The 15017-nt window shown below is 36.4% G+C and overlaps 1 protein-coding gene across 1 annotated transcript in view; it reads left to right on the top strand.

The window, feature by feature from the left end:
• LOC119260304 (transmembrane protease serine 11C-like) overlaps positions 1–15017 on the top strand; it is a 54238-nt gene that overhangs the window by 7015 nt on the left and 32206 nt on the right. The window contains exon 2 of the mRNA XM_037529290.1: positions 3793–3915. Coding sequence (XP_037385187.1) covers positions 3793–3915 — 123 coding nt within the window. The remainder of the gene's footprint in view (positions 1–3792; positions 3916–15017) is intronic.

The raw sequence follows: 15017 nt of genomic DNA, 5'->3' as shown, positions 1-15017 counted from the left end.
GAATGTTGGAGAGATACAGATCAATGGAACATAAGAAAACCTAGAAATAGACCCACATAAATATGTCTAACTGATTTTTGACAAAGGGACAAAAGCAATTCAAGGTAGGAAAGAAGTCTTTTCAGCAATGATGCTAGATCAAGCAGACATTCAAAAGAACAAAAATCAACCTCAGCAAAATATAATCCTCAACCTAGTCTCTGACCTTATGTAAAAAAAAAAAAATAGTTCCTAAGGGAAATGAAATAAAATGTATAAATTTTAGGAAAAAAGTATAATAAAGTCTGACATCTAGGGCTAGTCAGAATTCTTAGATTTAACACCAAAAGCATAGTCCACATTGGATAAATTAAGAAACTAGACTTCATCGAAATTAAAACCTTTTGCTCTGTAGAAGACATTAAGACAGTGAAAAACTATGACCTGGGTGGGAGGGTGGATTGCAAAAGAGGAATCCCACAAAGGACCAGAATCTAGACTATAAAAAGAATTCTCAAAATAGTAAAAAAAAGAAAAATCCAGCTAGAAATTAGCCAAAATAGACATTTCAGAGGACTAGATGGCAAATAAGTACATGTAACGATGTTCATCATTATTCAATGTAAATTAAAATCATAAGAATATGCATAATTGTACAGAATGGTTAAAATTAAAAACTAGTCACAACACAAACACTGGCAAGGATGCAGAGGAATTCATTCATTGTTGGTGGAAATATAAAATGTCTTAATCATTTTGAAAAGCAGTTTGGTAGTTTCTTAAATAAGCCACTACCACACAACTCAGCAACTCTATCTCTGAAAATTAATCCCAAAGAAATGAAGACATATGTTCACACAAAAACGTATGGGTGGGCCTCCCCAGTGACACAGTGGTTGAGTGCTGGGCTGAGAAGCTGCCTACAGCCTCTGCAGTGCCGGTTCGATCCCCGGCCGCCTGGCAAGGGTCCCACATGGTGCACAGACCTCTCCTGCCACATCTGCTGCTCCCCTCAGCAGTGTACTTTGTCAGTCTGCCTGTTCTGCTCTCCGCTCTGGATCTGGTGAATTCTCTCACCCTCCCACGCTTCTGACTGTACCCAGTGCTTGTATAAATAATTAATTTTAAAAAAAGAAAGTATGGGTGAATTGGGGATGAGAGTTTCACGAGGACTATAACTGAGATGCGAAAGCATGCATTGTACAAAAATGAAGGATGATGTATAAAATATGTAAAATAAAAAAATAAAAAGGGTACACATTTATAGAACCCTTATTCACAACAGCCAAACAGAAATAATCTAGATATACTTCAATGAATAAGTAAGCAAATGGTAGTATAGCTATAATAAAATTTATTTCCCAACTTTAAAAATGTTTTTAAAAGAATTATTGATAATGAAACCTGGATGAACTACCAGAAAATTTTGCTAAGCAAGCAAAATTCAGAATGTTGCATTTTCTGTGATTTTATTGACATGCCATTCTTAAAATGATATAATTATGCATAGGAATACAGATTTTTTAAAGGATTTATTTATTTATGCATACAACAACTGGGGTACAGGCCAGATGATTCCCAGGGGTTAAGTGAAGAGGACTAGGGGACAGGTGGTGGCGTGGTTATAAAATGGGCAATTTGTGGGCCTTTTGTCTTGGAAATAGGTATCTTGGCTGCTTTAATGTAAATATTCTGATTGTGACATTGCACTAGTTTTGCAATTTGTTACCATGGGGAAACAATGGATAAGGTGTACAAGATCTCGGCATTCTTGTTACAATTGAATTTCAGTCAATATTCATCACAAAATAAAACATAACTTTTTGAAAAGTAAACACACAAACTTCTCTTTGGTAAAGCATTCTATAGAATAATTAACCCAGTATCTTCAAGTCAGTGACATGAGAAATAAACAGAGGACAAATTTGGAAGTTGTTCTAGATTGAAAGAAACATAATGACCAAGTACAGTGTGGAGGCTTTTATTTGACTGTTGTTCAACAACAAAAAAAATTGTGATAGTCTGAGGAAAGAGATATTTGAATATGAACTTGGTATTTGAGAATATTGAGAAGTTTTTGGTAGTTTCATTAGGTATAAAAAATAGTTAATTTATGTCCTTAATTTTAGATGGAAAATAAAGGAGTGACTGTCACAATGCATGCATTTTTCTGTACTTTAAAATATTTCAGAAAATTATAAAATGTGATGGATATATGGAGGTTCATTAAGCTCTTCTCTATTATTCCTTACAACTGTACATATATATAAATTTTCATAGTAAAATGAATATATAGAATACATTTTATTTTTATATATAAACTTTCATGATAAAACAAAACTTATCTTGACCCATTGCTATCACCATTTATAGTCCTATTTTTCAGTCCTCTTTTCAGCCAATTCTTTGAGATAGTGGCCCATGGTCACTGTCTCATTCCCCTACTCAATTCTCTCTTTTTTTAAAGAATTATTTATTTATGTATGCAAGAGCTGGGATACAGACCAGAGGTGTGGGGGGTGAGAGGGCTCACCAGAGACAGAGTGGGGAACAGAATAGGCAGATTGACCAAAGCACACTGCTGAGGGGAGCAGCGGGCGAGCCAGGAGAGTTCTGCTGCACCATGTGGGTTGCTCCCTGGCCATCAGGGATCAAACTCATGCTGCAGTGGCTGCAGGTAGCTTCATAGGTTGCATCTTAACCCCTTGCACCACCAGGGAGGCCTCCATTCTCTCTTAAACCAATCTCTAATCAGTTTGATAACCCTTCAACTCCTAAAATTTCTTTCATCAGGATTACCAGTAACCTCCATAAGGATGATTCAATGGTCAATTTTCAGCTTTCATATGCTCACCTTATTTGAGCTATCAGCAACATCTTAAACAGTTTATCCCCTTCATCAACCTCAATTATCTTCAATTAACTTCCAGGACACATTTCTCTATATTTTATTTTTCCTCCTGGACTCACTGCTTTCTTCCTCTCAATTGCTTTTACATGGGTTTCTTTTTTTTCCCTAATCTCTTAATATGGGAATACCCAGGTGATCATATCTTGATCTTGTCTACATACATTTACTCCTTTCATAATCTCTTCTCATCCCAGAACCTAATCTATATGTGGGTTTATATTACCAGTTGAGTCCTCAATCCCAAACTCCAGATTTAGGCTCTTACACCTCTTTCCTCATTTACTGCTACAGCCACATCATCCTCATAACATCTTCCCTTGAGGCTTTTTTGAATTGCTCCCTCTGCCTGGAATATTCCAGATATCTGCATGGCTAAGCCCCAAACATGTTTTAAGTCTGCTCAGGTTTTACCTTTTCAGTGTGCCTAGTCTGACCACTTTTAGTTGCATCCAGCTGCCACCATCTCACATTTCACCATCTCCTATTTATGATCTTTGCATAGCTTAACATTTTTCCCCCACAGCCCATATATTCTTACCAGTTATGTATTTGTTATTTATGCTCTTTGTTTGCTGCCTATCTCCTCTCAGTAAAATATAAGCTTTATAAGGGAAGAGTCTTTGCTCCTACAGTTGTGCCTAGCCATAGAACATCTGTAAATATTGGCTGAACGAACAAATTTTTATTTTAGTATTTCCATCATTCCTATGTACTGAAAAACAAGCATACTAAATATTATGTTCACTAATTCTATATATTATTTTCCAAACCCAGTAGTCAAAGTGAATACAGAATGAGTGTAACATGATTCACTTTTACAATTAACATTAAATCCACATTTATTTCTGAGATTCTTCTATCCTGCTCATATTAACACTTGATTTTCTGTCTTTTCTGCTTAGAACAACAGACTCCAGAACACAAATGAAACTCACAAGGTGTGGAAAGATTACCCTAGGTATCTTAATGTTGTTGATTGCCTCAGCAGTCATCGGACTCATTGCTTATTTTGTCATTTATGGTAAGTAATAATTATGTCTGGCTTTCCTATGAAACAGAATTCATTCCATTATTGGGAAATTTAGGGATATGGGGAGTGGGAGAAGGAAAGGAATCAAACAAGATTATTTGTCAGAGAGAATGTCTTATGGTTAATAGCATGTACTGTAGATTTTGTTAGTGATATCTGGTGTAAGGAATTCTGACCCAGATTTTGATGTTTTCAACTCTGGGTATACATCTAGGCTCTGTGAAAACACTGATGACTAAAGTAGTCACAGTCCCTTCCTTTGCTGAACCTACAAATTTCTGAAGAGATAATCAAATACAAAAACTTAGAATCTGGGATTCTAAGTTAAATTTCTTATTCCAAAACTTGTATTTTTTATGTTTTTTTTTTCTCAAAATTCTCCACAAAAGTACATCATCCTTATTATTGAAGAATAAAAAGGAAAAAATTATGGGATCCTCAGATTTGATTTCCCTTTAAATGTTATGTACTCTGTTCTTGATATATTGTGTTATGTACTCTGTTCTTGATATATTGTCTTTCACCTACTCTTTCTTAATCTCTTCAATACTGAGAACCTTTTTATAGGGAAAAAACGGTCCGTACATTGCCATGAGAATAATTTTGTTGAATAAGAGACAAACAAGTACTATAAATTTAGTAACACCTTCAATTAACTTGCATTCAATTATATACACCTATGAAAATTAGCAATATGTACAAAAATCATTGTTCAACAGGTCTAGAACAACAATCAGTGTTCACTAAGTCTAGAAGAATACTACATTTATGTATATAAACATTTTTCTGTAGGATCCTCTTCTGCTATCACCTTGCCCCATTCTGTAAAATTCATGACTCACAGACTGCAAACTGCTGTTTTAAAACATTATAGTATTTTCTAATTAAAAAAAAATTCATATTTAGGGCCTCCCTGGTGGCACAAGGGGCTAAGACGCAACCTATGAAGCTATCCACAGTCATTGCAGCACAAATTTGATCCCTAGCCAGGGAGCTACCAACATGACACAGCAGACCTCTCCTGTCTTGCCCGCTGCTGCCCTCAGCAGTGTATTTCACTCAGTCCACCTGTCCTTTCCCCACTCTGTCTCTGGTGGGTCCTCTCATCTCCGCCGCCTCTCCCCACACCCCCGCCCCGCACCTCTGGCCTATACCCCAGTTCTTATATGCATAAATAAATCTTTTTTAAAAAAATCATATTTAGGGGAAAAAGTACCTAAACAAACTTCCATTTCAGTTTATGAGGAAAAAAATACACACAGAAATAAAACTACGTATAGTGGAGTAAAGAGGTCATACCCCCCAAGAATTAAGCATTTACAACCATCTCTGTTTCATCTTCCAAATATAGCCTTTTATTATAGACACAGACTTACTGTGTAAGTGAACAAGATGACTAGATAGATTGTAATGCAAGCTGCTTTAGCTGTCAGACCAAGAGTTACAGTCACAGCATATGCCTATAAACCTTTGAGTAAGAGGTATGCATTCAAGAAATAGACATACAACCTACACCTTTCATAAAGGGTATAAAAGACCCAGAAAAAGAGATAAGAATATTTGAAGACAGTAACTTTAAAAATAGGTATAGTATAATTTTTCTTTCACTAAAACCACTCCAATACCTGAACAGATTTTATTTTTCCCCTTTCCATGAAACATGCACCTTGAAAGACCAATATGACCCTGGAAATAGCCTGGTCAATTTGGGCACACAGTGGACTAGAGTCTGATCTACACCCAGAATGTATCTGATGTACAAGAGACTTGCTGCTTGTCTAGAAGAGTAGAGAGGATGTGGTAACCCTGGGTAACTTGAATGATCTTTGAGACAAAGTGTATAAATGTTTCCATGAAACAGATACAGACCACCTGTGGGGGTGGGGGAACCCACTCATCTTAGGTGCTATCCAAGAGAGCACCTGGAGGGATAATAGGATCTCAGGTTAGGGAAGTGAAATATTTCCTGATGCTTAAATACTCAAGGTGGGCTATTTCCAAGTGAACTATAATTGAGACATCATCAATGAATAAAAGATACATTGAGTTCAGAAAAACATAGAATAGTCAGTTATAATCATGCACTATGTTCCTAGAATACCTAAGATAGCTGCCAAATTCTCACCCACTAAGACTAGAAAGAGCTGAATCCAGCTCATGTTGTGGAGAATGAGTAATATTAAGTTGGAGTTTGGGGAGAGAAAAACATTAATTTTAAATCAATTTCAAATTTTGATTACTAAACAGACTCAGATAATTATTGAACTGAGACCATGTTTTGTAACTTAGTGCCCATAGCTTTCATTCCTAAAAAAAACTAAAACCAAAATTGTTTTGTGATAACCTCCTATAAAATATACTTGTTTTAAATACCAGTATATATACACACACATAAATGTATGTACACACAATATATACATGTTTTTTCATATATAATAACCACTTTAAGTTTGTGCCGAAACAATCCTGTAGTTTTAGTAATATCAGAAAACTACCCATGTAAAATATGAATATTAATGTATTTCAAATTTCACTCTTGAAGGTAGTCTTAGTAATACCTACTTCCCAGAAATTATAAACTTTAGCAGCTTATAAAAACAAAAAGTTCAAAATTAAATGCCTCTGCATGAGAATAAATTTTCTTAATAATGTAAATTTTCACAAGTCAGTGAACCTGTAGGAACAAGAATAGACCCTCCTGAGGCTGTATAAAGTACTTTAATAGGGTTTCCCCAGTCTTAGAATTTATTTCCTTTGTCTTTATATTTTTTTTGTTAATGTATAAAAGACATAACAACTTCAGGTGTAATTACATGTCTTGTTAAAAGTCACTGTATGATTTTCACCTTAAGGATGCCACAATATCTTGTATGAATTCAAATTAAAAGTTCTTTGAGAATCTACCTATTTGTTACTAAATAAACAAAATCTCAATCTAACAAATTGAGACTTATATTCTTATCTTTTGGCATTCTATAGAGACAGCCTTGTGATAACTCCTTTTGAATGCAGATTTCATCACCATTTTATGATTTTTTTATTTCATTACCCCAGACTGCAAACCTGGAAGCAGGAGCCATCTCCATACAATTAATTAGTAATCAGTACTTAAATAAGAACAGCTGAACAAACCAAAATCTAGCATAAATTTTCACTACAAGATGTATACCTTACTTTGCTTTCTCTAATCCCGAGATAATGGTATGTCTTCTGTTTGGTTGACTTTGTAAGAGAGGGAATAAATTTCCTGAAAATAGTACAATGGGAGAAAGAATAAAGGTTATGAAACTATATGCAAATTCCACTCAAGCCTTCACTGGATGATTACTAGATACTTAATAGCAGGTACTAGGCTAAGTACTGTAATGGGGATTTAGCAGTAATGAAGATCTTCTAAAGCCTCATACCAATCCTTGCACTAAAATTGTTCAGTATCTATAGCAGAGTCAGCACACTTTCTGCTAAAAGCCAGGTAATATACATTTTCCTCTTGGACTGGTATAATTGCTATCCCATTGCTTGAGGCTACTGTTAGTACTAAATTAGTCAACATAAATGAGTGTAATGTTTTCTACTAAAACTATTCCTGCACACTGAGGTCTGAATTTCATATAATTTTTAAGTTACAAAATATTATTCTTCTGATTTTCAACTTTTAATGCAAAAGCCACTCTTAGCCCACAGACCATATAAAACCAGGCAACAGGCTAGGTTTCATAGTTTATTGACCCCTGATCTAGATCAGTGACTTTTAACCCAGGCTGTACTTAGAATTACCTGGAAGGCTTTTTAAAAATGTATTAGTATATATAGTATCACTTTCAAAAATGCTGCCTGGAGTGAAAATTATCATTTTAAACATTCCTCAGGTGATTCCAAAGTGCAGCAAAGGTTAAGAACTCCTGATTTAGGAAAGGAATACAAACATACAAGATTCAGAGACAAATATTTCAAAAGTTCAGTATGTCACTTCAAGATGTCAAAAATAAAGGCGCCTGGGTCCATGACTGTAATGTCAGGAAGGACGCAGTGCATGTTTTCTGATCCCATGCAGACCGGGTAAAGGCGGAGTCAGAGTCCTCAGTGGGTTTTGCAGGTTTTTTTATTTAGGTTTACCAGGTACATGGCAGGCAGGGGCGCTGGGGGGCCGGAAGGCTGGCAGGCCTCCCAGCCCCCAGCAAGTCTTTACTCTTTCTGGGCTCTCTGGCATTCTTTCTGCTTCTCTTCTCTTGGCTTCTCTTTCAGCTTCTGCTGGCGTCCCCATGACGCCGCCCTTAAAAGCCCAGTCTCAGCCCAGGTGAATCCCATCTACCTATGCCCACACCCTACTCCAGGGGCCCGCCATCAGGCATGCATTCAGGACCGAAAGGATCCATCATCTATGCTGATGGCGGGAGGGCAGAAAAGCCTGACATTTTTCCTTACCCTACAATGACCTAGTTGTTACACCCAATTTCCAAAGTAACTGTGCCTATTCATCATGTATATACATTCCATTCAACCAGAAGGCAGAATAAGGAAAGAACATACCTTCTTTTAATAAGAAAACATATCAGAAAATGCACAAATTATTTTCCCATTCTCTCATTTGTCAGAACTTAAATGCACTAGATCATTCCTAGATTTAACAGAATTGGGAAAATGTAGATTTTTTTTTTTTACAGCATCTTTTCAGCTAAAAGTCACAGATTTCTGTGACCTATGTTTATAACACTGGTCCTATATGCACTCTGCCAGAACAAAAATCACAGAAAATGAGAACTGTAAAGAGTATTAGCTTTGCATCAAGACCACTGTCTTATTGGGTAGGAGTTCTGGTTCTCTCCTACCAATGCTGTGAACTGGGTAATTCACATAACCTCGGCCTCTCAAGTTTTCTCACCTGTATATTGAAAATTATAAAAGGATCATCCTCATCAAAATGTCATACTGAGCTATTGGATATAAAGTATATATAAAGTACACAACATAAAACATTCCACACCACTATTACTATTATGATTCTCATTCTTAGAATAATTCATGGGTATTGGAATGAAATAAATAACACTATTTAGGTAACAATGAATACTTTAGCATTATACAACACAAACTCAGTAGTTGCCGGGATTATGGCTCCATCACCTGCTAGCTGTTGTAGGGGCAGGAAGGAACACAGTGCAGGTTTTCTGATCCAGCAGACCCGGCAAAGGAGGAATCAGAGTCCTCAGTGGCTTTTGCAGCTCTTTTATTTAGATTTACCAGGCATATGGCAGGCAGGGGTGTTGGGGGGCCGGGAGGCTGGCAGGCCTCCCAGCCCCCAGCAAATCCTCACTCTATCTGCGCTCTCTGGCGTTCTCTCTGCTTCTCTTGGCTTCCATTTGTTGTTGGCTTCTACTGGTGTCCCCGTGACGCCGCCCTTAAAAGCCCAGTCTCAGCCCAGGTGAATCCTATCTACCTATGCCCACACCCTATTCCAGGTGCCCGCCATCAGGCCCGCATTCAGGACCGCAAGGATCCATCATCTATCCTGATGGCGGGAGGGCAGAAAAGCCTGACATTTTTCCTTACCCTACACTGTTTGATTTGGGATATTTGTTTAACCTATTCTCATTTTCTCCATCTGGAATAAGGAAGTTATATTAGCTACCTTCTGGATTTAATAATGATAATCATGGATGTTAATAAATAAGGTACTTAGAATGTTTAGCACACTCAAAAAAATCAAATTGTTTCAATAGTAAAAGGGGAGAAAAAAATGAACACAGTTCCCACCTCAAGAGGTGTGTTATAGTAGGTTAGCCTGTAATTACTTAAAAAATTAGCAGATGAGATTGCCATTAAAAAGGTTTCTGGATATGTACAGAGTAAGTTCATCTTTTCTGCTCATTTCATCACTACTACGATTTTAGGTCCAAATACTCCTATGCTGTCAATGGAAATTGTTAGACTCTAATATAGCAATGTTACTTTCAAGGAATAGGACATAAAGGGAAAGCATCAGATTCTAGGCAAAAAGATAATTCCATCTCAAATTTATTTGCTTTGTTTTTCTTGCTTCTTATCCAAGGACCAAAATAATAAAATAGTTTTCCTAGACTGTCTTTTCAGTGTCAAAGTCAATGTTTACTCTAAAAGATTCAATAAAAGACATCCCTTAGATTCTGTGGAGTCAAGTTTGGTAGGCCCTGACTTAGAAAACTACTTACAGCAACACTGAAATATACACAACAGAAGCCGAGGGCCAAGCTGAAGGTATTTAAGGTGATTCATCTTATCATGAAATGGCAGCGGAAAGTGGAAATAATTGGCTGCCACAAGAAATTGATGTTGAGCAAATAAGTCACCATGTGTTAAAAAGATCTAGATGTACAGTATACAGGGACAAGTGCACAGAAACTTAATCATAATCACAAAATATATGTAGCATTCTGACCAAAAATTATTGTATTTCCAGCTGGATAAGTGACATTGTCAAAAAAACAACATATTTCCTTGAACATTTTTCAATTGAGTATTTTTTTAACATAGAGGGGAATAGTGGAGGAATCTGGCAGAGAACAGTTGAAAGAAGCTATAATGGTACAAATTGCTATCAGGTGAGGTGCCTAGTGTTTGCCAACCCACACAATCATTGCTGTGGTCAACTAGAAAAACAAGTAAATCATGATTTAAATCTAATCATGAAAAACATTTTATTCAAGTATCAAGTCACAAATAGCACCCACTGTAATAGCCTATAGTGTGATAGGTAATTAACATTGCTTTAGCATTCTAAAGAACCTCCTTCTAATTTTTCTCTTTTTAGAACTTTCTGAATTAACTCTGGGCTATATGTACCCTGCCTAGATGTGCATTTTCTTAATCCCAGTCTCTTTAGACTTGTGGAACATCCAGAAGTGACTTAAACACAACATATTCTTTTCTCACTGATATCTCCCAACCCCAACCATCCCATGTAAGCTTCCAAATTGCTTTGTCGCAAAGAGAACATTTTCATAGCTACCTGTCGTTAATTCATGATTAGAACTGAGATACAGCAGATGTCAAGATGGAGAGAGGACTCTGGAATATGGGAGCAGTGTTCTGAATAACTAAACTTAGCTGTTGTAGGAAAAGGGAAAAATAGTTGAAAACAATTTTTAGGTGAGACCAACATGGTACAGAAATAAATGTTTGCACATTCTAAAGTCATTGCATTTCAGGCGGGTGGGGAGAGAAGACGAAGTAACATTTACCTGAGAATCTGACATTGCTTCCTCTTTCTTTTCTGGGTTTCTTCCTCAGGAGAGTATGTGCAAAAATCCTATCTCCATCTTGACATAGTCTTCATCAGATTCTTTGCCTGCTGCCACCATATCCACAGGCAAAATGGTATTAAACACACAAAAGTCCACCCTTTTCCTTCCTTTGTTTCGGGAATTTCAGGAACAATGAGCTCCCACAGGGAAATGAAACTTTGAGTGTCTCTTCCTTGGCCTCAGGAGCCATCCCTTCCACAGAAGCCAAAAAGAAGTCTTGTTTTACTAGCAAGCACAGGGTTGGCTCTCTCGATTCAGCCAGATGGATAAAGGAGAATCCTGGAGCCCTCAGCAGCTTTTTCAGGCTTTAATGCTCTTTCTACGCCAATCGCTGTGGGGCAAGCTCGCAGGCTGGCCAGGCAGGAAGGCCAGGAGGCTGGCAGTCCACCCAGCCCCCTGTGAATCTTTACTCTTTTCCTTTGCGGTGTCTCTGGCGTTCTCTCACGGTGTCTTCCTCTCGCAGCCGTGAGCCTGAGCCGTTGCCATCTTCTGTCTCTGAGTGCCGCTACCTTTCAATGCCCGGCCCCCAGGCAGGAGCGCACACTTATGCTTGCCCACATCTTGCTCCGGGTGTCCACAATCAGACCTGTATGCCCCGGGCACAGCCTCCCAAGCGCTTTCTGCATTCGAGGCCCCAGGTGATAGCCAGAGGCTAGCGGTGTAAAAGCCTGAGCTATTTCACTTTACTCCAGGATCCTGCTTCAATATAGATAATGTTCTGCCCCTACCAAATTCTTGTAAAGTCGATGCTGTTAACTCCCAAAGGACCAAAAGCTGAGGTAACCCTTATAACACACCTGGAAGCCCTCATCGTAATTAACCTTAGCCTCATCTTAAAATCACCAGGAGCATTTACTTCCAACATTGATACTCCCACCCAAACCAAAAGACAGGATCTGGGGAGAAGGGGGTTAACACAAGAGAGGCGAGATCTCAAAACTTCACGTGTGTTCCTTCCTAATTGGAAGTCTGAACTGAAACCCACTTATCTAAGCCTTGCTTCTCCATCTTTTAATGTGCATGAAAAAAAAACCTTGATGGATGTTAATTAGATTTGTGGTGATCATTTTGCAATATATACATATATCAAATCATGTACATCTGAAATGAATGTTGTGTCAATAATGAAATAATGTTATGTTAATAATATCTCATTTTTTTACAATCACTTGAAGATCAAAAATGTAAAAATAAAAACGTAAATAGAAATCCGAAGAGGAGAATTAATCTGAATGTTTTCTCCCTGGCACTCTTAATACTAATCTAGAAAGTGACCTAGATTATAGAGTTCCCTTCCTTCCAAGAAAGAATATCAATGAAAATAACAAATAGAAGAGCTACTAGGTCATAATTGTTTTTCTCTCCTCTAACCTACTTCCCATTTGAAGGAGAGGAGCTAATCTTTTATTATAACAGTCTGCTAGTGCCAGTGAATGCCAACTGGTATATTCAATTTTCCTCTATATCTTCTAATTCAGTGCTCAGTGCTCTAATAGGATAACACAGCTACGGAAAGACTTTCATCCCTAGTGTTCGAAATTATATATATATATGTATAATTATATATCCAACAAATAAATATAACCTAATAGTCCCTCATTTCCCAAATTCTGAATCCTGATATTCTACCAGAAAAATTAGAAATTATAGCTTATTTGTAAATGAATACATGTAATGAAAAATATCTTCCTTTGGAATTGTCTCCTTTTCTCAGCTTTACTAAAATAAATTGACATATGACATTGTGAAAATTGAAGATATATGTGCTGACTTGATGTACTTATGTAATGCAAAATGATAACCACTATACACTTAAAGTGATTAGCACCATTGTGCTAACACCTCCAATGTGTCACATAATAAATTACTTTTTTGGGGTAAGAAGATTTAAATAAGATTGCTGATTCTTCCCAAAATTATCTAAAAAAATGGAAGATAGGGGAACATTTTAGAACTATTTTATGAGATCAGCATCACCTGATACCAAAACTAGATAAGGATACTACAAGAAAACCATAAACAAATATGTCTAATGTCTACTTTCTTAGCAACTTTCAGGTATATAATACAATATTATAAGCCACAGTCACCATTCTGCTCATTAGATCCCCAAAATTTATTCATATTATAACTGGTAGTGATACCGAATGCCAGCCTCAGGTCCCCTCTGCCAATAAAAGGAAAGAGTTTGAGAAGGAGAGCCATTTAATTTGTTGACAAACTGAGGAGAGCAGCAGACTTGTGTCTGAAAGACCACCATCCTGCTCTTCAGCAGAATGCAGGGGTATTTATACAAAAGGGGGGAGAGAAGGGCAAGGGTCAGCATGTCCTTTTGATGCAGGCCTATGGAGATATCTGGTGGGCTCCAGTTTGCTTTGTGAACACCTGCTGTTTAACTTCCTTATTATCTTCTTAGGATTGTTCTTCCTTTCCTTAGAATGCAAGAAGACAAACTTGTTAAATGCAACAGATAGGAATGCTTATTTGATGGGGCAGGAATTTAGATGAATTTTATTTCTTTGCCTCACCTGATTTCTGTGGTTAAAAACTTTCAGCACTAAAAAAAAAAGAAAATCTTTCAGTACTTTGTTGAATAGGAGTAGTGAATAGCATCATTGTCTTCTGGTGCGTCTTATTTTATAGGGAAAGCTTTCAAATTTTCATTCTCAGGAATGAATGTGGGTTTGTCATATAAGGCCTTTATTACGTTGAGGTATATTCCTTCTAAAAAGGGGCTGAACATTTTCATAAGGTGAAAGGATATTGTACTTTGTCCAGTACTTTTTCTATATCTATTGAGATGATGATATGACTTTTATCTTTCATTTTATTAACGTGGTTTATCACATTTGTTGATTTACATATATTAAATCATCTTTGCATCCCGGTGATAAATATTATTTATTTATAGTGTATAATTTTAATGTGCTGTTAAATTCAGTTGTTAATATTTTGTTGTGAATTTTACCCCTGTATTCATTAGACATATTTGTTTATGGTTTTCTTGTAGTATCCTTATCTAGTTTTGGTATCAGGTGATGCTGATCTCATAAAATAGTTCTAAATGTTCCCCTATCTTCCATTTTTTTAGATAATTTTGGGAAGAATCAGCAATCTTATTTAAATGTTTGTAAAACCATCTGATCATTTTCTGTGATAAAAGCTTTTTTTATTACTGATTTACTTTCCTTACTTGTTATTAGTCTATTAAGATCTATTTCTTCATGATACAGTCTTGGTAGATTATCTGTTTCTAGGAATTTATCCATTGCTTCTAGGTTATCCAGTTTGTTATCACATAATTATTCATAGTAGTTTCTTGAGATTCTTTGCATTTATGTGCTATCAGTTATAACATCACTTTCATTTCTGATTATGAGTTTTCTATCAGTCTAGCTAAAAGTTTGTCAACTTTGTTTATCTTTTTAAAAAAGGAACTCGGTTTTGTTGATCTTTTCTATTATTTTTTCTGGTTTCAATTTCATTTATTTCTGCTCTAATTGTTGTTACTTCCATCTTCCTAATAACCTAGAGCTTAATTTATATAATTTTTTCCTAGTTCCTTGAGGTATAAATTTAGGGAGTTTTATTTTAGATCTGCCTTTTTCCTTAATTAGGCATTTTTCACTGTAAACTTCCCTCATAGAATTGCTTTTGCAACACCCTGTCAGTTTTAGTATTTTGCATTTCAATTTTCATTTGTTTTAAAATATTTATTTTTAATTTCTTCTTTGACCTATTGATTGTTCAGGAGTGTTTTGTTTAATTTCCACATATTTGTGAAATTTCTGGCTTCCCTTCTGTTGTTGATCTATTA

This window comes from Talpa occidentalis, unplaced genomic scaffold (genome assembly GCF_014898055.3).
Source record: "Talpa occidentalis isolate TD23 unplaced genomic scaffold, MPIMG_talOcc4v2.1 talOcc4.6, whole genome shotgun sequence".
NCBI classification, from domain to species: Eukaryota; Metazoa; Chordata; class Mammalia; order Eulipotyphla; family Talpidae; genus Talpa; species Talpa occidentalis.
This window is presented reverse-complemented; position numbering and strand designations above follow the sequence as displayed.